This window comes from Ranitomeya variabilis, chromosome 4 (assembly GCF_051348905.1).
Source record: "Ranitomeya variabilis isolate aRanVar5 chromosome 4, aRanVar5.hap1, whole genome shotgun sequence".
In the NCBI taxonomy this organism is placed as follows: Eukaryota; Metazoa; Chordata; class Amphibia; order Anura; family Dendrobatidae; genus Ranitomeya; species Ranitomeya variabilis.
In genome coordinates this window covers 9,579,050-9,604,278 of record NC_135235.1, presented here as the reverse complement: position 1 = coordinate 9,604,278, position 25,229 = coordinate 9,579,050, and the positions used below count along the sequence as shown (strand labels likewise).

Genomic DNA, 25,229 nt, shown 5'->3' with positions numbered 1-25,229 from the left:
CTGTAGAATGATGGATCAATGTCCCTCATGATGAAGCCATGATGTATTGGCTGCTGTCCTGTAGGGTTCCCTAGGTGTTTGGATGTCTTGGCAGAATCTCTGGCTGTCTCTCTCTCTCTGTGTCTCTCTATAGAGTACAATATGTTATATGAAATGTCAATATTACCGGCTTACAAAAGCAAAAGTCTGTTTTCTTGACCAACACATAAAATCAAACGCCAACATAGAGATAAGTCTATTCTTCTTGGTTTGCTAAAAATAGTCGTCTGGTTAATTAAGATACAATGCTGTGTCTCCACATCTAGAAAGTGCTTGTTATATAATGGGGAACATCTTGTGTGGCGTCCAGCATTACTGGTGTCCATCTCCGACCCTTCCTATCACCACGGCTTTCATGTTGGGCTACCGGTGGCCAGTGTCAGATAAGCCCTGTGACTCGTAATGTGATCACGTGGCTACCAGCGACTTGTCACACACAAAATGATTGCTCAGGACCCAAGTGCCCCCTGCACACTGATGACACAGGCCGTACACTGATGACTCCTGAGCCGCACACAGATGACACATGGACCGTACATTGATGACACCTGGGCCGTTTACTTATGACACATGGACCGTACCCTGATGACACCCGGGCTGTATACTGATGACACAGGCCGCACACTGATGACACCCAGACCGTACACTGATGGCACAGGCTGTACACTGATGACACCCGGACCATACACTGATGACACCTGGGCCGTATACTTATGACACACGGACCGTACACTGATGGCACAGGCTGTACACTGATGACACCCGGACCATACACTGATGACACCTGGGCCGTATACTTATGACACACGGACCATACCCTGATGACACAGGCTGTACACTGATGACACAGGCCGCACACAGATGACACCCAGACCGTACACTGATGGCACCTGGGCCGTATACTTATGACACACGGACCGTACCCTGATGACACAGGCCGTACCCTGATGACACCCGAACCATACACTGATGACACCCGAACCATACACTGATGACACAGGCCGTACACGGATGACACAGGACGCACACAGATGACACCCAGACCGTACACTGATGGCACAGGCTGTACACTGATGACACCCGGGACGTACACTGATGACACCTGGGCCGTATACTGATGACACCCGAACCGTACACTGATGACACCCGGACCATACACTGATGACACCTGGGCCGTATACTTATGACACACGGACCGTACCCTGATGACACCCAGACCGTACACTGATGACACACGGACCGTACCCTGATGACACAGGCCGTACCCTGATGACACCCGAACCATACACTGATGACACCTGGGCCGTATACTGATGACACACGGACCGTACCCTGATGACACAGGCCGTACCCTGATGACACCCGAACCATACACCGATGACACAGGCCGTACACTGATGGCACAGGCTGTACACTGATGACACCCGGGACGTACACTGATGACACACGGACCATACCCTGATGACACAGGCTGTACACTGATGACACAGGCCGCACACTGATGACACACGGACCGTACCCTGATGACACAGGCCGTACCCTGATGACACCCGAACCATACACTGATGACACAGGCCGTACACGGATGACACCTGGGCCATACACTGATGACACTTGGACCTACTATTCGGCGGCCATATTGCGGACCCCCAGCTTTCCCTGCGATACCCGGGGTCCGCCCTGCGCCCATATTCCTGATGTCTCCTTTCTGTTAATAGAACAATGTAACAATTGATCTTTCTTCTCCGCAGCAACTTATGCGCGAGCGACAGCAGATGGCGAGCCGACCGTTTGCCTCGGTGGATGTGACGCTAGAAGTGGGAGGAGCCGAGCAGACGGAGTTCCTGCGCGGACCGGCGGAGGTAAGACGCCAGATTACCTGTAACGTCACTACTTAAAGTGACAGTACTGAATAATTGTGCCACGAGACGTCGCGTGCCTCGCGCCTCACAACGGCGACCTTACAGGATAAATCTCTAGCATATTAAATAGCTGGGAATCGTGTGCTTTACTTATCCTGGGTTACTCTAGTCACATCCAGAGCTGCATCCATAACTCTTCCACATTCCAGTGTTTCTCATCCTTTGTCTTTCCTGCTGTTGCAGAAATACAACTTCCATCATTCCATGATAACTGTGAGCAGTCAGGTCATGATGGGAGTTGTAGTTTTGCAGTAGCTGGAGGGCCACAGCTTGGGGGCCACTGGTGTAAACGGACACATCCATGAGTGTCGGAGTCTTGGTCCCCCACCTGTCGGCCGATGTTGTGGTCTTGTCCATGTGGATCTGCTGTACATGTGCCGTCCTGCTATCAGACCCAGCGGGATGGAGGATGCAGCTCTGGATGTGACTGGAGTATAAGGTGCGATGTCTGAGTATCAGCAGGAGGCCGAGGATTCAGAGCCCTGGTAGGTTACTGATGATGGGGCGCGTAACACTGGATTACAGCGGTTATTAGTTATTGTGCAAATTGCCTCTTCAGAGAAAAAGGGGACTTGAACTCTATAGCGCCACCTGTTGGAGGTAGCGCCATCATATTCCGCAGCATTTACTGTCCGGGAGCCTTCAGAGCTGCAATCCGGAGGATCGGCTCCCAGTGATGCTCCATTTGCGGCTAATGGCCGCGCTGCTGACTGCCGAGTGTCGTAATGAAGGAGAAGGACTGAAACAGCGGTGCGCGAGATAGGCTCAGCTGGAAAGTGGAGCTGCCAGTGTACCGCACCTCGCTCCTTAACCTCTCACCGCACCGCCCCACACCTCGCACCGCCCCATACCTTTCACCGCACCATGCCCCCCGCATGTCTCACAGCACCACACCTCTCACTGCCCCGCGCTCCTCCACGCACCTCTCACCGCACCTCTCCTCACTGCACCACGCCCAGCACCTCACCCAGCACCTCTCACTGCACCTCGCCCAGCACCTCGCCCCACACCTCTCATTGTACGGCGCCCAGCACCTCGCCCTACACCTCTCTTCACTGTATGGCGCCCAGCACCTTACCTTGCACTGCGCCCAGCACTACTTCCTGCATCACACCTCGCACCGCCCCATACCTTTCACCGCACCATGCCCCCCGCACGTCTCACAGCACCACACCTCTCACTGCCCCGCGCTCCTCCGCGCACCTCTCACCGCACCTCTCCTCACTGCACCATGCCCAGCACCTCGCCCCACACCTCTCACTGCACCTCGCCCAGCACCTCGCCCCACACCTCTCACTGCACCACGCCCAGCACCTCGCCCCACACCTCTCACTGTACGGCGCCCAGCACCTCGCCCAGCACCTCTCTTCACTGTATGGCGCCCAGCACCTTACCTTGCACTGCGCCCAGCACTACTTCCTACATCACACCTCGCCCCACACCTCTCACTGCACCATGCCCAGCACCTCGCCCAGCACCTCGCCCCACACCTCTCACTGCACCACGCCCAGCACCTCGCCCCACACCTCTCACTGCACCACGCCCAGCACCTCGCCCCACACCTCGCCCCACACCTCTCACTGCACCACGCCCAGCACCTCGCCCCACACCTCTCACTGCACCACGCCCAGCACCTCGCCCCTCACCTCTCACTGCACCTCGCCCAGCACCTCGCCCCACACCTCTCACTGCACCACGCCCAGCACCTCGCCCCACACCTCTCACTGCACCACGCCCAGCACCTCGCCCCACACCTCTCACTGCACCACGCCCAGCACCTCGCCCCACACCTCTCACTGCACCACGCCCAGCACCTCGCCCCACACCTCTCACTGCACCACGCCCAGCACCTCGCCCCACACCTCTCACTGCACCTCGCCCGACACCTCGCCCCACACCTCTCACTGCACCACGCCCAGCACCTCGCCCCACACCTCTCACTACACCACGCCCAGCACCTCGCCCCTCACCTCTCACTGCACCTCGCCCAGCACCTCGCCCCACACCTCTCACTGCACCACGCCCAGCACCTCGCCCCTCACCTCTCACTGCACCTCGCCCAGCACCTCGCCCCACACCTCTCACTGCACCACGCCCAGCACCTCGCCCCACACCTCTCACTGCACCACGCCCAGCACCTCGCCCCACACCTCTCACTGCACCACGCCCAGCACCTCGCCCCACACCTCTCACTGCACCACGCCCAGCACCTCGCCCCACACCTCTCACTGCACCACACCCAGCACCTCGCCCCACACCTCTCACTGCACCTCGCCCGACACCTCGCCCCACACCTCTCACTGCACCACGCCCAGCACCTCGCCCCACACCTCTCACTGCACCTCGCCCCACACCTCTCACTGCACCACGCCCAGCACCTCGCCCCACACCTCTCACTGCACCACGCCCAGCACCTCGCCCCACACCTCTCACTGCACCACGCCCAGCACCTCGCCCCACACCTCTCACTGCACCTCGCCCCACACCTCTCACTGCACCACGCCCAGCACCTCGCCCCACACCTCTCACTGCACCTCGCCCGACACCTCGCCCCACACCTCTCACTGCACCACGCCCAGCACCTCGCCCCACACCTCTCACTGCACCACGCCCAGCACCTCGCCCCACACCTCTCACTACACCACGCCCAGCACCTCGCCCCACACCTCTCACTGCACCACGCCCAGCACCTCGCCCCACACCTCTCACTGCACCACGCCCAGCACCTCGCCCCACACCTCTCACTGCACCACGCCCAGCACCTCGCCCCACACCTCTCACTGCACCTCGCCCGACACCTCGCCCCACACCTCTCACTGCACCACGCCCAGCACCTCGCCCCTCACCTCTCACTGCACCTCGCCCAGCACCTCGCCCCACACCTCTCACTGCACCACGCCCAGCACCTCGCCCCACACCTCTCACTGCACCACGCCCAGCACCTCGCCCCACACCTCTCACTGCACCACGCCCAGCACCTCGCCCCACACCTCTCACTGCACCTCGCCCGACACCTCGCCCCACACCTCTCACTGCACCACGCCCAGCACCTCGCCCCACACCTCTCACTACACCACGCCCAGCACCTCGCCCCTCACCTCTCACTGCACCTCGCCCAGCACCTCGCCCCACACCTCTCACTGCACCACGCCCAGCACCTCGCCCCTCACCTCTCACTGCACCTCGCCCAGCACCTCGCCCCACACCTCTCACTGCACCACGCCCAGCACCTCGCCCCACACCTCTCACTGCACCACGCCCAGCACCTCGCCCCACACCTCTCACTGCACCACGCCCAGCACCTCGCCCCACACCTCTCACTGCACCACGCCCAGCACCTCGCCCCACACCTCTCACTGCACCACACCCAGCACCTCGCCCCACACCTCTCACTGCACCTCGCCCGACACCTCGCCCCACACCTCTCACTGCACCACGCCCAGCACCTCGCCCCACACCTCTCACTGCACCTCGCCCCACACCTCTCACTGCACCACGCCCAGCACCTCGCCCCACACCTCTCACTGCACCACGCCCAGCACCTCGCCCCACACCTCTCACTGCACCACGCCCAGCACCTCGCCCCACACCTCTCACTGCACCTCGCCCCACACCTCTCACTGCACCACGCCCAGCACCTCGCCCCACACCTCTCACTGCACCTCGCCCGACACCTCGCCCCACACCTCTCACTGCACCACGCCCAGCACCTCGCCCCACACCTCTCACTGCACCACGCCCAGCACCTCGCCCCACACCTCTCACTACACCACGCCCAGCACCTCGCCCCACACCTCTCACTGCACCACGCCCAGCACCTCGCCCCACACCTCTCACTGCACCACGCCCAGCACCTCGCCCCACACCTCTCACTGCACCACGCCCAGCACCTCGCCCCACACCTCTCACTGCACCTCGCCCGACACCTCGCCCCACACCTCTCACTGCACCACGCCCAGCACCTCGCCCCACACCTCTCACTACACCACGCCCAGCACCTCGCCCCTCACCTCTCACTGCACCTCGCCCAGCACCTCGCCCCACACCTCTCACTGCACCACGCCCAGCACCTCGCCCCTCACCTCTCACTGCACCTCGCCCAGCACCTCGCCCCACACCTCTCACTGCACCACGCCCAGCACCTCGCCCCACACCTCTCACTGCACCACGCCCAGCACCTCGCCCCACACCTCTCACTGCACCACGCCCAGCACCTCGCCCCACACCTCTCACTGCACCACGCCCAGCACCTCGCCCCACACCTCTCACTGCACCACGCCCAGCACCTCGCCCCACACCTCTCACTGCACCTCGCCCGACACCTCGCCCCACACCTCTCACTGCACCACGCCCAGCACCTCGCCCCACACCTCTCACTACACCACGCCCAGCACCTCGCCCCACACCTCTCACTGCACCACGCCCAGCACCTCGCCCCACACCTCTCACTGCACCACGCCCAGCACCTCGCCCCACACCTCTCACTGCACCTCGCCCCACACCTCTCACTGCACCACGCCCAGCACCTCGCCCCACACCTCTCACTACACCACGCCCAGCACCTCACCTTGCACTGCGCCCAGCACTACTTCCTACATCACACCTCGCCTTGCACCGCACTCAGCACCAGTCAGCCATCCCTGCATCCGCACCAGATTCCTTTAATCTGCCAGATGTGGGACCTTTTATGTGCTGGATTATCAAATGTTCCGGAATATCTGACAGTCACAGAAAGGACTGAGTGATGTGTAAATGTAGAGATGGAAATCTGAGCCCGGCCACCAGTGCACATACAGCATTAGGACTGCAGTCACTGAGGACCTGATGGGAGCAGTAGTCCTCTCCAGGCTCCTCCACATCCGTCACCGTCATCCACTTCTGCTTCAGGTCTCAGGTTTAGTTTATCATATGGAGGAGGAGTCGGCGGCCATCAGCGATGGGGGATTATATTGTCTGAGACCTCCTGACGTTCTCCCATCACAGTTCAGAGATGATTAATGCTCAGTGTGAAGCACAAGATAATCTTGTAGTTATGAGACCTTATAATGGTGAACAACAATAAATGATGTTTCGGGGCAGCTTTCTGCACTTCTGAGGCCCCTTCCTCAGGCGTCGGGTGTAACAAAGTACAGTTGAAACCAGAAGATTCCATCCACTATATAAAAAGACACGTCTGCATGTGATAGATCCTATCACAGTGATCAAAATAATAAATTAAACCCCCCTTCATCACTCCCTTAGGGAAAAATAATACAATTAATAAAATGTATTTTTTTCCTTTAGGACTGGGATTAAGGTTAGGGGTGTGTTGGAGCAGGAATTGGGGTTTTCCAGATTGTAACTGGTCAAAGAGGGAGCAGGAGGAGAGGGAGGAGGATAGTTCAAGATGGACGTGTTGTTCCAGTAGTGGAACATAAGGTGTAAGGGAGAAGACATATCGGGCGATAGCTGGACACAGAGGATGGGTCGAGGGAGGGCTTTTTGAGGATAGGTGTGATTGAGGCATGTTTGAAGGATGAGAGGAAGACACCAGTTGTGAGTGAGACGATGAAGAGGTGCGTTAGGGTTGGGATGAAGCCTGTGGCGAGGATAGGGATTAGGTGGGACAGGAGCGGGTCAAGCGTGCAAGTGGTGAGATGTGATCTTGACAGGAGGGTGGAGAGCTGATCTTCTGCCATGGTGGAGAAGCTGGTTTTGGAGGAGCAGGATTGAGCAGCTAAGAGGGGCATTGTGGGCTCCGGGCCAAAGCTGATCGTATCAATCTTCTGCTTAAAGAAAGAGGCAAATTCTTCAGCAGAAATGAGAGGAAAGGGAGGTGGTGCTGGGGGATGGAGTAGAGAATTGAAAGTGTTGAAAAGCTTTTTAGGGTTGTGAATCAGGGAGGATATGAGAACTAAGTTTCTTTTGCGGCAGTGAGTGTGGACTTGAAGCTGGCGAGGGACTGCTTGTATGCAGTGAATTGGTCGGCAGAGCGGCATCGCTTCCATCTCCACTCAGCGACCCTGGAAGCCCGTCTCAGGTCTTTTATCAGGCTGGTCAGCCAGGGCTGTCTGTTGATTGTACGAGCTTTGCTATGCGTGAGTGGGGCAGCCGAATCAAGTGTTGCTGTTATAGTGGTGTTATAAAAAGTGGCAGCAGCATCTCTGTCATGAAGGGAAGCTATGTCTGTAAGAGGGAGAAGGGACTCAGAGAGTGAGTGTATGCCACGATATTGTAAAAATGCCATGTCCTGAGTAATTTTCTAGAAGGTTCCATGGTTCCAGACACACGCTGCAGATTCAACCCCTCTCTTTTTCCCCCACAGCAGCAGCTAGCAGCTATGCCGCTCTGCCTGTCAGCACGGTGAAATTCTAAGCCACTCTTTTCCCCCCTCCCTCAGGAATGTTTTTGTTTGCAGCCATGCGTCTTCTAAGTTGTGTGAGAATTATTCATGATGAATAATTCTACCTCAGGTGGTGACAGAGATATGAAAGTTATATATTTGGGATGTGCGACAATAGGGCTACACGCCAGTGCGTTTTCTAAGCGCAGCACCTAGCAGAGACGGATTGCTGCTTAACCAGAGCTCATATCCAATCCGTGTTTATACTTAACTGAACCCCCATGTCTTGCTGAGCACAGTGATAACTTTGTCTTCTACGAGGTTCATACGCCTAGATATGTGTAGAGATTGCTTTTCATAACTTTAAGAAAGGGGAGTATTCAGCCTCTGAGTGAGTTCACCACAGGGTCAGTGCCTTAGTTTTGGGCCCAGAGATAAGATAGTGAGACATCCTTTCTTCAGTAGTCTTTGTCCAGGGTCTAGCTGAGAGTCACATCTGTGATGCACTGGGACATATGCCCCTTCCCCCCACCGCATGGTCTGCTATGAAATTATATGAAAGAACTGTAAGTCTATTTTCTACTTTAATCCCTTTTTATTTGTAATCGTTCTGTACATATATAATTGTCTCATTTTATAATACCTTTTTATACTGTTGTAAACACTGCCTACCTTTTGGAGTAAAGTATGTAAAATTACTAGCTTCGTTTCTCCTAGCTCTATAACGTACTGTCACGTCCTCTGAAGTAATTACGCTACTAATTGGGTTGGCTCCGGACCCGTTATTAATTAAGAAATCGGAGCTGGTGGCAGCAAAATTGTCCTGTGCTGGTGCGTAACGCTGGCAGTAACGGATCGGGATTTTTATAGTGTATTCCTTGGCTGCGGCTGGGAATAATTACATCACCCTCACTGCAGCGTGTGCCCCACAGCCAGGACATAGCAGGCAGCCTTTCTGGCAACTAATTATCCTAGGTGCAGTTCCCTGACTGACCTGAGGGTAAAGGGGGCGCCAGAGAGCTGCAAGTTCCAAACTGGAACTGGGAAGTGGGATATAGATAAATCCCCTTCAGAAAAGAATCGGGGCAACCTAACAACCCCGTTTCATGACATATTGGTGAGAGCGGTGGGGATGATAAAAATATCCTCCCTGTGATTCGTGACAGTGTAAATTGAGGTGTTTGAGGTTTCTGTGAGGGTGAGTGAGTTTGTGGAGTGAGGGTTGCACACTAGGAGAGGAGAGGGAAGAGAATGTCAGTAGGTTTTGGTCAGACGGGGGAGGGGTGAGTTAGGGAGATTAGGGAGGGAACAGAGGCGGGTGAAGATGAGGTCCAGCCTGTGACCATCTTTGTGAGTGGCCTCAGAGGACCATTGAGTGAGGCTGAAGGAGGCAGTGAGCGATAAAAGTTTAGAGGCAGCTGAGGTGGAAGTGTCAATGGGGGTATTGAAGTCACCCATGATGATAGTGGGGATGTCGGCGGAGAGGAAGTGAAGTAGCCAGGTGGTGAAGTGGTCCAGAAAGGTGGAGATGGCTAGGGATAATGCACACAGTGGTGTCACAGTAGAACAGGCTGCAGCTAGGTAGAATTCTCCATTCTCTCGCTGATAAGCCATCACATCATCACTATCTGCACATCGTGACCCCCTTAGATGTTGGGCTCTTTAGCCAGCTACAGCACTGACCTCACACTTCTCACAGATGAGGGTTTGTTACAGTTTATCAGTGTTTGACCTTTCTCACTTTTACATCCAGCACTTCTCCACCGTATCAGGTGACTCCAGAGCTGCGCTCCTGAAATGTGATAATGTAAATATGATTCATGATTGATCACGTATAAAGACTGATCGATCAACGGCATGTAATTACCGGAATAAGAGCCGAACTCTGACTTATATGTTTACTAATTAGGACTAATTACTGAATGTAGTAATCCATAAACCTAAGAAAACACTTCACCGGTACTAAACCCATAGTATTAACTCACACTGCACAGTACCACTCCTCCTGTATATATACACTGCACAGTACCACTCCTCCTGTATATATACACTGCACAGTACCACTCCTCCTGTATATATACACTGCACAGTACCACTCCTCCTGTATATATACACTGCACAGTACCACTCCTCCTGTCCTGTATATATACACTGCACAGTACCACTCCTCCCGTATATATACACTGCACAGTACCACTCCTCCTGTATATATACACTGCACAGTACCACTCCTCCTGTATATATACACTGCACAGTACCACTCCTCCTGTCCTGTATATATACACTGCACAGTACCACTCCTCCTGTATATATACACTGCACAGTACCACTCCTCCTGTATATATACACTGCACAGTACCACTCCTCCTGTATATATACACTGCACAGTACCACTCCTCCTGTATATATACACTGCACAGTACCGCTCCTCCTGGATATATACACTGCACAGTACCACTCCTCCTGTCCTGTATATATACACTGCACAGTACCACTCCTCACACTGCACAGTACCACTCCTCCTGTATATATACACTGCACAGTACCACTCCTCCTGTATATATACACTGCACAGTACCACTCCTCCTGTATATATACACTGCACAGTACCACTCCTCCTGTATATATACACTGCACAGTACCACTCCTCCTGTATATATACACTGCACAGTACCACTCCTCCTGTCCTGTATATATACACTGCACAGTACCACTCCTCACACTGCACAGTACCACTCCTCCTGTATATATACACTGCACAGTACCACTCCTCCTGTATATATACACTGCACAGTACCACTCCTCCTGTATATATACACTGCACAGTACCACTCCTCCTGTATATATACACTGCACAGTACCACTCCTCCTGTCCTGTATATATACACTGCACAGTACCACTCCTCACACTGCACAGTACCACTCCTCCTGTATATATACACTGCACAGCACCACTCCTCCTGTATATATACACTGCACAGTACCACTCCTCCTGTATATATACACTGCACAGTACCACTCCTCCTGTCCTGTATATATACACTGCACAGTACCACTCCTCCTGTCCTGTATATATACACTGCACAGTACCACTCCTCCTGTATATATACACTGCACAGCAACACTCCTCCTGTATATATACACTGCACAGCACCACTCCTCCTGCCCTGTATATATACACTGCACAGTACCGCTCCTCCTGTATATACACACTGCACAGTACCACTCCTCCTGTATATATATACACTGCACAGTACCACTCCTCCTGTCCTGTATATATACACTGCACAGTACCGCTCCTCCTGTATATACACACTGCACAGTACCACTCCTCCTGTATATACACTGCACAGTACCACTCCTCCTGTATATATATACACTGCACAGTACCACTCCTCCTGTATATATACACTGCACAGTACCACTCCTCCTGTATATACACTGCACAGTACCACTCCTCCTGTATATATACACTGCACAGTACCACTCCTCCTGTATATATACACCGCACAGTACCACCCCTCCTGTATATATACACCGCACAGTACCACTCCTCACACTGCACAGTACCACTCCTCACACTGCACAGTACCACTCCTCCTGTATATATACACTGCACAGTACCACTCCTCCTGTCCTGTATATATACACTGCACAGTACCACTCCTCCTGTCCTGTATATATACACTGCACAGTACCGCTCCTCCTGTATATACACACTGCACAGTACCACTCCTCCTGTATATACACTGCACAGTACCACTCCTCCTGTATATATATACACTGCACAGTACCACTCCTCCTGTATATATACACTGCACAGTACCACTCCTCCTGTATATATACACTGCACAGTACCACTCCTCCTGTATATATACACTGCACAGTACCACTCCTCCTGTATATACACTGCACAGTACCACTCCTCCTGTATATATACACCGCACAGTACCACCCCTCCTGTATATATACACCGCACAGTACCACTCCTCCTGTATATATACACTGTACAGTACCGCTCCTCCTGTCCTGTATATATACACTGTACAGTACCACTCCTCCTGTATATATACACTGCACAGTACCACTCCTCCTGTATATATACACTGCACAGTACCACTCCTCCTGTATATATACACTGCACAGTACCGCTCCTCCTGTCCTGTATATATACACTGTACAGTACCACTCCTCCTGTATATATACACTGCACAGTACCACTCCTCCTGTATATATACACTGCACAGTACCACTCCTCCTGTATATATACACTGCACAGTACCACTCCTCCTGTATATATACACTGCACAGAACCACTCCTCCTGTATATATACACTGCACAGTACCATTCCTCCTGTATATATACTCTGCACAGTACCACTCCTCCTGTATATATATACACTGCACAGAACCACTCCTCCTGTATATATACACTGCACAGTACCACTCCTCCTGTATATATACACCGCACAGTACCACTCCTCCTGTATATATACACCGCACAGTACCACTCCTCCTGTATATATGCACTGCACAGTACCACTCCTCCTGTATATATACACCGCACAGTACCACTCCTCCAGTATATATACACTGCACAGTACCACTCCTCCTGTATATATACACCGCACAGTACCACTCCTCCTGTATATATACACCGCACAGTACCACTCCTCCTGTATATATACACTGCACAGTACCACTCCTCCTGTATATATACACCGCACAGTACCACTCCTCCTGTATATATACACCGCACAGTACCACTCCTCCTGTATATATACACCGCACAGTACCACTCCTCCTGTATATATACACTGCACAGTACCACTCCTCCTGTATATATACACTGCACAGTACCACTCCTCCTGTATATATACACTGCACAGTACCACTCCTCCTGTATATATACACTGCACAGTACCACTCCTCCTGTATATATACACTGCACAGTACCGCTCCTCTTGTATATATACACTGCACAGTACCACTCCTCCTGTCCTGTATATATATATATATATACTGCACAGTACCACTCCTCCTGTCCTGTATATATACACTGCACAGTACCACTCCTCCTGTATATATACACTGCACTGCACCACTCCTCCTGTCCTGTATATATACACTGCACAGTACCACTCCTCTTGTATATATACACTGCACAGTACCACTCCTCCTGTCCTGTATATATACACTGCACAGTACCACTCCTCCTGTCCTGTATATATACACTGCACAGTACCACTCCTCCTGTCCTGTATATATACACTGCACAGTACCACTCCTCCTGTCCTGTATATATACACTGCACAGTACCACTCCTCCTGTCCTGTATATATACACTGTATATATACACTGCACAGCACCACTCCTCCTGTATATATACACTGTACAGTACCACTCCTCTTGTGTGTATATATACACTGCACTGTACCACTCCTCCTGTCCTGTATATATACTCTGCACAGTACCACTCCTCCTGTATATATACACTGCACAGTACCACTCCTCCTGTATATATACACTGCACAGTACCACTCCTCCTGTATATATACACTGCACAGTACCACTCCTCCTGTATATATACACTGCACAGTACCACTCCTCCTGTATATATACACTGCACAGTACCGCTCCTCCTGTCCTGTATATATACACTGCACAGTACCACTCCTCCTGTATATATACACTGCACAGTACCACTCCTCCTGTATATATACACTGCACAGCTCCACTCCTCCTGTCCTGTATATATACACTGCACAGTACCACTCCTGTATACAGTCATGGCCAAAAGTATTGACACTCCTGCAATTCTGTCAGATAATGCTCAGTTTCTTCCTGAAAATGATTGCAATCACAAATTCTTTGTTATTATTATCTTCATTTAATTTGTCTTAAATGAAAAAAACACAAAAGAGAATGAAGCAAAAAGCAAAACATTGATCATTTCACACAAAACTCCAAAAATGGGCCCGACAAAAGTATTGGCACCCTCAGCCTAATACTTGGTTGCACAACCTTTAGCCAAAATAACTGCGACCAACCGCTTCCGGTAACCATCAATGAGTTTCTTACAATGCTCTGCTGGAATTTTAGACCATTCTTCTTTGGCAAACTGCTCCAGGTCCCTGATATTTGAAGGGTGCCTTCTCCAAACTGCCATTTTTAGATCTCTCCACAGGTGTTCTATGGGACTCAGGTCTGGACTCATTGCTGGCCACCCTTAGAAGTCTCCAGTGCTTTCTCTCAAACCGTTTTCTAGTGCTTTTTGAAGTGTGTTTTGGGTCATTGTCCTGCTGGAAGACCCATGACCTCTGAGGAGACCCAGCTTTCTCACACTGGGCCCTACATTATGCTGCAAAATTTGTTGGTAGTCTTCAGATTTCATAATGCAATGCACACGGTCAAGCAGTCCAGTGCCAGAGGCAGCAAAGCAACCCCAAAACATCAGGGAACCTCCGCCATGTTTGACTGTAGGGACCGTGTTCTTTTCTTTGAATGCCTCTTTTTTTCTCCTGTAATCTCTATGTTGATGCCTTTGCCCAAAAAGCTCTACTTTTGTCTCATCTGACCAGAGAACATTCTTCCAAAACGTTTTAGGCTTTTTCAGGTAAGTTTTGGTAAACTCCAGCCTGGCTTTTTTATGTCTTGGGGTAAGAAGTGGGGTCTTCCTGGGTCTCCTACCATACAGTCCCTTTTCATTCAGAGGCCGACGGAAAGTACGGGTTGACACTGTTGTACCCTCGGACTGCAGGGCAGCTTGAACTTGTTTGGATGTTAGTCGAGGTTCTTTATCCAACATCCGCACAATCTTGCGTTGAAATCTCTTGTCAATTTTTCTTTTCCGTCCACATCTAGGGAGGTTAGCCACAGTGCCATGGGCTTTAAACTTCTTGATGACACTGCGCACGGTAGACACAGGAACATTCAGGTCTTTGGAGATGGACTTGTAGCCTTGAGATTGCTCATGCTTCCTCATAATTTGGTTTCTCAAGTCCTCAGACAGTTCTTTGGTCTTCTTTCTTTTCTCCATGCTCAATGTGGTACACACAAGGACACAGGACAGAGGTTGAGTCAACTTTAATCCATGTCAACTGGCTGCAAGTGTGATTTAGTTATTGCCCACACCTGTTAGGTGCCACAGGTAAGTTACAGGTGCTGTTAATTACACTAATTAGAGAAGCATCACAGGATTTTTCGAACAGTGCCAATACTTTTATCCACCCCTTTTTATGTTTGGTGTGGAATTATATCCAATTTGGCTTTAGGACAATTCTTTTTGTGTTTTTTCATTTAAGACAAATTAAATGAAGATAATAATAACAAAGAATTTGTGTTTGCAATCATTTTCAGGAAGAAACTGAGTATTATCTGACAGAATTGCAGGGGTGTCAATACTTTTGGCCATGACTGTATATACACTTCACAGTACCACTCCTCCTGTATATATACACTGCACAGTATCACTCCTCCTGTATACTGTATATACACTGCACAGTACCACTCCTCCTGTATACTGTATATACACTGCACAGTACCACTCCTCCTGTATATATACACTGCACAGTACCACTCCTCCTGTCCTGTATATACACACTGCACAGTACCACTCCTCCTGTCCTGTATATACACACTGCACAGCTCCACTCCTCCTGTCCTGTATATAAACACTGCACAGTACCACTCCTCCTGTATATATACACTGCACAGTACCACTCCTCCTGTCCTGTATATACACACTGCACAGCACCACTCCTCCTGTCCTGTATATATACACTGCACAGCACCACTCCTCCTGTCCTGTATATATACACTGCACAGTACCACTCCTCCTGTATATATACACTGCACAGTATCACTCCTCCTGTATACTGTATATACACTGCACAGTACCACTCCTCCTGTATACTGTATATACACTGCACAGTACCACTCCTCCTGTATATATACACTGCACAGTACCACTCCTCCTGTCCTGTATATATACACTGCACAGTACCACTCCTCCTGTATATATACACTGCACAGTACCTCTCCTCCTGTATATATACACTGCACAGTACCACTCCTCCTGTCCTGTATATACACACTGCACAGCTCCACTCCTCCTGTCCTGTATATAAACACTGCACAGTACCACTCCTCCTGTATATATACACTGCACAGTACCACTCCTCCTGTCCTGTATATACACACTGCACAGCACCACTCCTCCTGTCCTGTATATATACACTGCACAGCACCACTCCTCCTGTCCTGCATATACACTGCACAGTACCACTCCTCCTGTCCTGTATATATACACTGCACAGTACCACTCCTCCTGTATATATACACTGCTCAGTACCACTCCTCCTGTCCTGTATATATACACTGCACAGTACCACTCCTCCTGTCCTGTATATATACACTGCACAGTACCACTCCTCCTGTATATATACACTGCACAGTACCACTCCTCCTGTCCTGTATATATACACTGCACAGTACCTCTCCCCTGTATATATACACTGCACAGTACCACTCCTCCTGTCCTGTATATATACACTGCACAGTACCACTCCTCCTGTCCTGTATATACCTGCAGAACATCTCGCATCTCTCTGCAGAGCACTGCTCTTTCTCCCTGGTATCTGCTGCAGTACTTGCCTGATATGTCCCGTCACTGCAGAGCATTGCTCTGATCTCCTGATAGTTGGAGTTGCACCTGCATGAATTGTCACGTCTCTCTGCAGAGCATTGCTCTGCGCCACTGGTTGCTGCGCTCTGCAGGTGTCAGCCGCTGGGGTGATTATCTCACTTTCTGGCAGATGTAATGAAGATGAAGCTTCTCCTTGTTGTATCGGCGGCTGCTAATTGTTCCTGGATTCTAGAAGTGATCAAATGTTCATATTCATTATTCCCTATTAATCCCCTCCCCCACTTTTGTAGTGAGGACCAATTATCCGCACAGCACACGGCCCAATAAACAGTAAAACTTATTTCTTCTGTACAGAACTTTCCGCAGCTCCCGGAGTTTTTTCACAGCTGCCACGAATAGTCTGTGGAAAATGTCGGAGCCGCCCAATAGAGATACATGACAGAGTTCTGCTCTCTGATTTCTTTTGGAAAGTTCTCGATCATTTCTGAGCAGTCTTCTGTAGAAGTGTTGTGCATCTTCTCTGTGGGAAGCTGTGTCATTTCTGAGCGCTCTGCTGAGCACTGCAGACTCTGCTGCGTAATGTCATTCAGAGGTTCTAGGTCTCAGCGGAATGTTCTCTCCTCTATGTGTTAGTGCCAGGCTTCCTTCTATAGTTTGTTCTAGGTTCCACTGACAGCTCTGCCTTTCTCTGCGGACTCTGCTGTGTGAGCATCAGACAGTTCTCAGTCTCCTCTGCAGACTCTGTGATGAGTATCTGACAGTTCTCGGTCTCCTCTGCAGACTCTGTGATGAGTATCTGACAGTTCTCAGTCATCTCTGCAGACTCTGTGATGAGTATCTGACAGTTCTCGGTCTCCTCTGTGGACTCTGTGATGAGTATCTGACAGTTCTGTCTCCTTTGTTGACTCTGTGATGAGTATCCAACAGTTCTCAGTCTCCTCTGCGGACTCTGTGATGAGTTTCTGACAGTTCTCAGTCTCCTCTGCAGACTCTGTGATGAGTATCTGACAGTTCTCGGTCTCCTCTGCAGACTCTGTGATGAGTATCTGACAGTTCTCGGTCTCCTCTGCAGACTCTGAGATGAGTATCTGACAGTTCTCAGTCTCCTCTGCAGACTCTGTGATGAGTATCTGACAGTTCTCAGTCTCCTCTGCAGACTCTGTGATGAGTATCTGACAGTTCTCAGTCTCCTCTGCAGACCTGCAGACTCTGTGATGAGTATCTGACAGTTCTCGGTCTCCTCTGCCTACTCTGTGATGAGTATCAGACAGTTCTCAGTCTCCTCTGCAGACTCTGTGATGAGTATCTGACAGTTCTCAGTCTCCTCTGCAGACTCTGTGATGAGTATCTGACAGTTCTCAGTCTCCTCTGCAGACTATGTGATGAGTATCAGACAGTTCTCGGTCATCTCTGCAGACTCTTTGATGAGTATCTGACAGTTCTCAGTCTCCTCTGCAGACTGATGAGTATCTGACAGTTCTCGGTCTCCTCTGCAGACTCTTTGATGAGTATCTGACAGTTCTCAGTCTCCTCTGCAGACTCTGATGAGTATCTGACAGTTCTCAGTCTCCTCTGCAGTCTCTGTGATGAGTATCTGACAGTTCTCAGTCTCCTCTGCAGACTCTGTGATGAGTATCAGACAGTTCTCGGTCATCTCTGCAGACTCTTTGATGAGTATCTGACAGTTCTCAGTCTCCTCTGCAGACTCTGATGAGTATCTGACAGTTCTCTGTCTCCTCTGCAGACTCTGTGATGAGTATCTGACAGTTCTCTGTCTCCTCTGCAGACTCTGTGATGAGTATCTGACAGTTCTCAGTCTCCTCTGCAGACTATGTGATGAGTATCAGACAGTTCTCGGTCATCTCTGCAGACTCTTTGATGAGTATCTGACAGTTCTCAGTCTCCTCTGCAGACTCTGATGAGTATCAGACAGTTCTCGGTCTCCTCTGCAGACTTTGTGATGAGTATGTGACAGTTCTCAGTCTCCTCTGCAGACTCTGTGATGAGTATCTGACAGTTCTTGGTCTCCTCTGCAGACTCTGTGATGAGTATCTGACAGTTCTCAGTCTCCTCTGCAGACTCTGTGATGAGTATCTGACAGTTCTCGGTCTCTGCAGACTCTGTGATGAGTATCTGACAGTTCTGTCTCCTTTGTTGACTCTGTGATAAGTATCTAACAGTTCTCAGTCTCCTCTGCGGACTATGTGATGAGTATCAGACAGTTATCGGTCATCTCTGCAGACTCTTTGATGAGTATCTGACAGTTCTCTGTCTCCTCTGCAGACTCTTTGATGAGTATCTGACAGTTCTCGGTCTCCTCTGCAGACTCTGTGATGAGTATCAGACAGTTCTCGGTCTCCTCTGCAGACTTTGTGATGAGTATCTGACAGTTCTCAGTCTCCTCTGCGGACTCTGTGATGAGTATCTGACAGTTCTCGGTCTCCTCTGCAGACTCTGTGATGAGTATCTGACAGTTCTCGGTCTCCTCTGCAGACTCTGTGATGAGTATCTGACAGTTCTCAGTCTCCTCTGCAGACTCTGTGATGAGTATCTGACAGTTCTCGGTCTCCTCTGCAGACTCTGTGATGAGTATCTGACAGTTCTCGGTCTCCTCAGCAGACTCTGATGAGTATCTGACAGTTCTCGGTCTCCTCTGCAGACTCTGTGATGAGTATCAGACAGTTCTTGGTCTCCTCTGCAGACTTTGTGATGAGTATCTGACAGTTCTCGGTCTCCTCTGCAGACTCTGTGGTGAGTATCTGACAGTTCTCAGTCTCCTCTGCAGACTTTGTGATGAGTATCTGACAGTTCTCAGTCTCCTCTGCGGACTCTGTGATGAGTATCTGACAGTTCTCAGTCTCCTCTGCAGACTCTGTGATGAGTATCTGACAGTTCTCGGTCTCCTCTGCAGACTCTGTGATGAGTATCTGACAGTTCTCGGTCTCCTTTGCAGACTCTGTGATGAGTATCTGACAGTTCTCAGTCTCCTCTGCAGACTCTGTGATGAGTATCTGACAGTTCTCGGTCTCCTCTGCAGACTCTGTGATGAGTATCTGACAGTTCTCGGTCTCCTCAGCAGACTCTGATGAGTATCTGACAGTTCTCGGTCTCCTCTGCAGACTCTGTGATGAGTATCAGACAGTTCTCGGTCTCCTCTGCAGACTTTGTGATGAGTATCTGACAGTTCTCGGTCTCCTCTGCAGACTCTGTGATGAGTATCTGACAGTTCTGTCTCCTCTGCGGACTCTGTGATGAGTATCTGACAGTTCTCAGTCTCCTCTGCTCTGTCTGTAGATGATTTCTTTGATACAGTAACAGCTTTTGTTTTATCACAGAATTATAAAGTTCTAGTTCTTGCTTGAGAGATCTGCTCAGTAATGTTCCTCCAGGTGCAGTAATGTCTCCGCACACTTCTAGCTTTCACCATGATTCACGTCTCTTGGAAAGTTCTAAGTCTTCTCTTATCTGGAATATGGATTAGAATGTTCTAGATGTTTTCTGGCCATCGATATTTGTCAGAGCAGCGGTCCTTCAGCTGTATCACGTCTCAGAAAGTTCTAGCTCTAAGTCTATTTTTTTGTGGTATTCGTTGGTGGATCATGACTTTTCCTCAAGTTAAAAAAAATTTTCTTTATTTTTGTCCTTACATTTTTGCAACTTTTTAGCTCGTAAAGTTGCTTGTTCCAGTAAAATGACACAAAATGTGCACAAAGTACTAATGTACATAAAAATCCGCAGCACAGAGGTGTCCAGCTCTGCGCAGTGCAGAGGTGTCTGGCTCCGCGCAGCGTGCCGATGCTCTTTGCGCAGAGGTCCTTGTGGAGCAGCGTAAAGGCTACAATTCTTGCACGGTTCGTTGCGCACCTGGACGGAACACGGATAGAAAAGGCGTTTGTCTGATCACCCGCCTCTCGCACACCCGCTTCTGCTGTTTCACATCTTTGGATGCTTTTTCCCCCTTTTTGTATGCCCGCTTCTCGCACACCCGCTTCTCACCCACCTGCTTCTGCTGTATCACATCTTTAGATGTTTTACCATGCTTCTCGCACACCCGCTTCTGCTGTGTCATGTCTTTGAATGTTTTTTCCCCACTTCTCACACACCCGCTTCGGCTGTGTCATGTCTTTGGATGTTTTCCCCACTTCTCGCACACCCGCTTCTGCTGTATCATGTCTTTGGATGTTTTTCCCCACTTCTCACACACCCGCTTCTGCTGTATCATGTCTTTGAATGTTTTTCCCAACTTCTTGCACACCCGCTTCTGCTGTATAACGTCTTTGAATGTTTTTCCCCACTTCTCACACACCCGCTTCTGCTGTATCACGTCTTTGAATGTTTTTCCCCACTTCTCGCACACCCGATTCTGCTGTATCACATCATTGGATGTTTTTCCCCACTTCTCGCACACCCGCTTCTGCTGTATCACGTCTTTGGATGTTTTTCCCCATTTCTCACACACCCGCTTCTGCTGTACCACGTCTTTGAATGTTTTTCCCCACTTCTCACACACCCGCTTCTGCTGTATCACGTCTTTGAATGTTTTTCCCCACTTCTCACACACCCGCTTCTGCTGTGTCATGTCTTTGGATGTTTTTCCCCACTTCTCACACACCCGCTTCTGCTGTATCACATCATTGGATGTTTTTCCTCATTTCTCGCACACCCGATTCTGCTGTATCATGTCTTTGAATGTTTTTCCCCACTTCTCACACACCCGCTTCGCCTTTGTCATATCTTTGGATGTTTTTCCCCACTTCTCGCACACCCGCTTCTGCTGTATCATGTCTTTGGATGTTTTTCCCCACTTCTCACACACCCGCTTCTGCTGTATCACATCTTTGAATGTTTTTCCCCACTTCTCACACACCCGCTTCTGCTGTATCACGTCTTTGAATGTTTTTCCCCACTTCTCACACACCCGCTTCTGCTGTATCACATCTTTGAATGTTTTTCCCCACTTCTCGCACACCCGCTTCTGCTGTGTCATGTCTTTGGATGTTTTTCCCCACTTCTCACACACCCGCTTCTGCTGTATCACATCATTGGATGTTTTTCCTCATTTCTCGCACACCCGCTTCTGCTGTATCATGTCTTTGGATGTTTTTCCCCACTTCTCACACACCCGCTTCTGCTGTATCACATCTTTGAATGTTTTTCCCCACTTCTCACACATCCGCTTCGCCTTTGTCATGTCTTTGAATGTTTTTCCCAACTTCTCTCACACCCGCATCTGCTGTATCATGTCTTTGGATGTTTTTCCCCACTTCTCATACACCCGCTTCTGCTGTATCACGTCTTTGAATGTTTTTCCCCACTTCTCGCACACCCGATTCTGCTGTATCACATCATTGGATGTTTTTCCCCACTTCTCGTACACCCGCTTCTGCTGTATCACATCATTGGATGTTTTTCCTCATTTCTCGCACACCCGCTTCTGCTGTATCATGTCTTTGGATGTTTTTCCCCACTTCTCACACACCCGCTTCTGCTGTATCACATCTTTGAATGTTTTTCCCCACTTCTCACACACCCGCTTCGCCTTTGTCATGTCTTTGAATGTTTTTCCCAACTTCTCTCACACCCGCATCTGCTGTATCATGTCTTTGGATGTTTTTCCCCACTTCTCATATACCCGCTTCTGCTGTATCACGTCTTTGAATGTTTTTCCCCACTTCTCGCACACCCGCTTCTGCTTCATCACGTCTTTGGATGTTTTTCCCCATTTCTCACACACCCGCTTCTGCTGTATCACATCATTGGATGTTTTTCCTCACTTCTCGTACACCCGCTTCTGCTGTATCACATCTTTGGATGTTTTTCCCCGCTTCTCACACACCCGCTTCTGCTGTATCATGTCTTTGGATGTTTTTCCCCACTTCTCACACACCCGCTTCTGCTGTATCACGTCTTTGAATGTTTTTCCCCACTTCTCACACACCCACTTCTGCTGTATCATGTCTTTGAATGTTTTTCCCAACTTCTCTCACACCCGCTTCTGCTGTATAACGTCTTTGGATGTTTTTCCCCACTTCTCATACACCCGCTTCTGCTGTATCACGTCTTTGAATGTTTTTCCCCACTTCTCGCACACCCGCTTCTGCTGTATCACGTCTTTGGATGTTTTTCCCCATTTCTCACACACCCGCTTCTGCTGTATAACGTCTTTGGATGTTTTTCCCCATTTCTCGCACACCCGCTTCTGCTGTATCACGTCTTTGGATGTTTTTCCCCATTTCTCACACACCCGCTTCTGCTGTATAACATCTTTGAATGTTTTTCCCCACTTCTCGCACACCCGATTCTGCTGTATCACATCATTGGATGTTTTTCCCCACTTCTCGTACACCCGCTTCTGCTGTATCACATCTTTGGATGTTTTTCCCCGCTTCTCGCACACCCGCTTCTGCTGTATAACGTCTTTGAATGTTTTTCCCCACTTCTCGCACACCCGCTTTTGCTGTATCACGTCTTTGGATGTTTTTCCCCACTTCTCACACACCCGCTTCTGCTGTATCACGTCTTTGAATGTTTTTCCCCACTTCTCGCACACCCGCTTCTGCTGTATCACGTCTTTGGATGTTTTTCCCCACTTCTCGTACACCCGCTTCTGCTGTATCACATCTTTGGATGTTTTTCCCCGCTTCTCACACACCCGCTTCTGCTGTATAACGTCTTTGAATGTTTTTCCCCACTTCTCGCACACCCGCTTTTGCTGTATCACGTCTTTGGATGTTTTTCCCCACTTCTCACACACCCGCTTCTGCTGTATCACGTCTTTGAATGTTTTTCCCCACTTCTCGCACACCCGCTTCTGCTGTATCACGTCTTTGGATGTTTTTCCCCATTTCTCACACACCCGCTTCTGCTGTATAACGTCTTTGAATGTTTTTCCCCACTTCTCGCACACCCGCTTCTGCTGTATCACATCTTTGGATGTTTTTCCCCACTTCTCGTACACCCGCTTCTGCTGTATCACATCTTTGGATGTTTTTCCCCGCTTCTCGCACACCCGCTTCTGCTGTATCACATCTTTGGATGTTTTTCCCCGCTTCTCGCACACCCGCTTCTGCTGTATCACATCTTTGAATGTTTTTCCCCACTTCTCGCCCACCCGCTTCTGCTGTATCACGTCTTTGGATGTTTTTCCCCATTTCTCACACACCCGCTTCTGCTGTATAACGTCTTTGAATGTTTTTCCCCACTTCTCGCACACCCGCTTCTGCTGTATCACATCTTTGGATGTTTTTCCCCACTTCTCGTACACCCGCTTCTGCTGTATCACATCTTTGGATGTTTTTCCCCGCTTCTCGCACACCCGCTTCTGCTGTATCACATCTTTGGATGTTTTTCCCCACTTCTCGCACACCCGCTTCTGCTGTATCACGTCTTTGGATGTTTTTCCCCATTTCTCACACACCCGCTTCTGCTGTATAACGTCTTTGAATGTTTTTCCCCACTTCTCGCACACCCGATTCTGCTGTATCACATCATTGGATGTTTTTCCCCACTTCTCGTACACCCGCTTCTGCTGTATCACATCTTCGGATGTTTTTCCCCACTTCTCACACACCCGCTTCTGCTGTATCACGTCTTTGGATGTTTTTCCCCATGGACGGCGCTGAGTGACATCTAGGGAATAATGAGCTTTACTTGCTCGGCCGCTAATTGCTGCTGACACATTGTGACAGGCCGGCCTTGGTGTTAATGGTGCTGGTCCAGCGCTCGGCGGCGAGGTCTCGTGTTTGTTACTGCAGAGGATGATAAATCTCCGGCATCACGTGCGCAGTCGCTGCTTAATTGTCGACTTCTTACTAACAAACCTTGGTAATTGGCGGAATAACCTTGACACATTTCATTGGAGTGTCCTTCCTCGCTGGCCGGTCTGCGGCATGCACATTCAGCGGTCACACAACGGAGCTGGGGCGGGGAGAGGAAAACGGACACGCTGAGGAGGAGAAACCGCAGATCCCGGGGAGAGCGCGGCGCAGAGACACTGATAATGAAGCTTTGTCATCGGCTCTGTGTGACCACGACCAGGGCGGTGTTAGGCTGCTTTCACACATCAGTTTTTTGCATTCAGTCACAATCCTTCGAATGCTAAAAAAAAAAGGATCCGTCGCAGATTGTGAAAAACTGATGCAACGGGTTCGTTTTTTCGACGGATCCAACTAGCTGATCCAGTTAATTGGATCATAAAAAAATCGGAGCATGCTCAGTTAAAAAACGGAATCCGTCGCCTTAGGGTTCAATTCTAGCAAACGACGGATGGTGACGGATCCGTCGCTGTATGTTTTATCTA

The 25,229-nt window shown here is 50.2% G+C and overlaps 1 protein-coding gene across 2 annotated transcripts in view; it reads left to right on the top strand.

Annotated features, from left to right (window-relative positions):
* Nucleotides 1–25,229, top strand: part of ATRNL1 (attractin like 1) — a 767,569-nt gene that overhangs the window by 635,833 nt on the left and 106,507 nt on the right. For both annotated transcript variants that reach the window (XR_013214392.1, XM_077257919.1), the window contains exon 27: nucleotides 1,791–1,901. Coding sequence is in view for 1 of the 2 variants with exons in the window: in XM_077257919.1 (XP_077114034.1) it covers nucleotides 1,791–1,901 (111 nt within the window). In the remaining variant the exon portion in view is untranslated. The remainder of the gene's footprint in view (nucleotides 1–1,790; nucleotides 1,902–25,229) is intronic.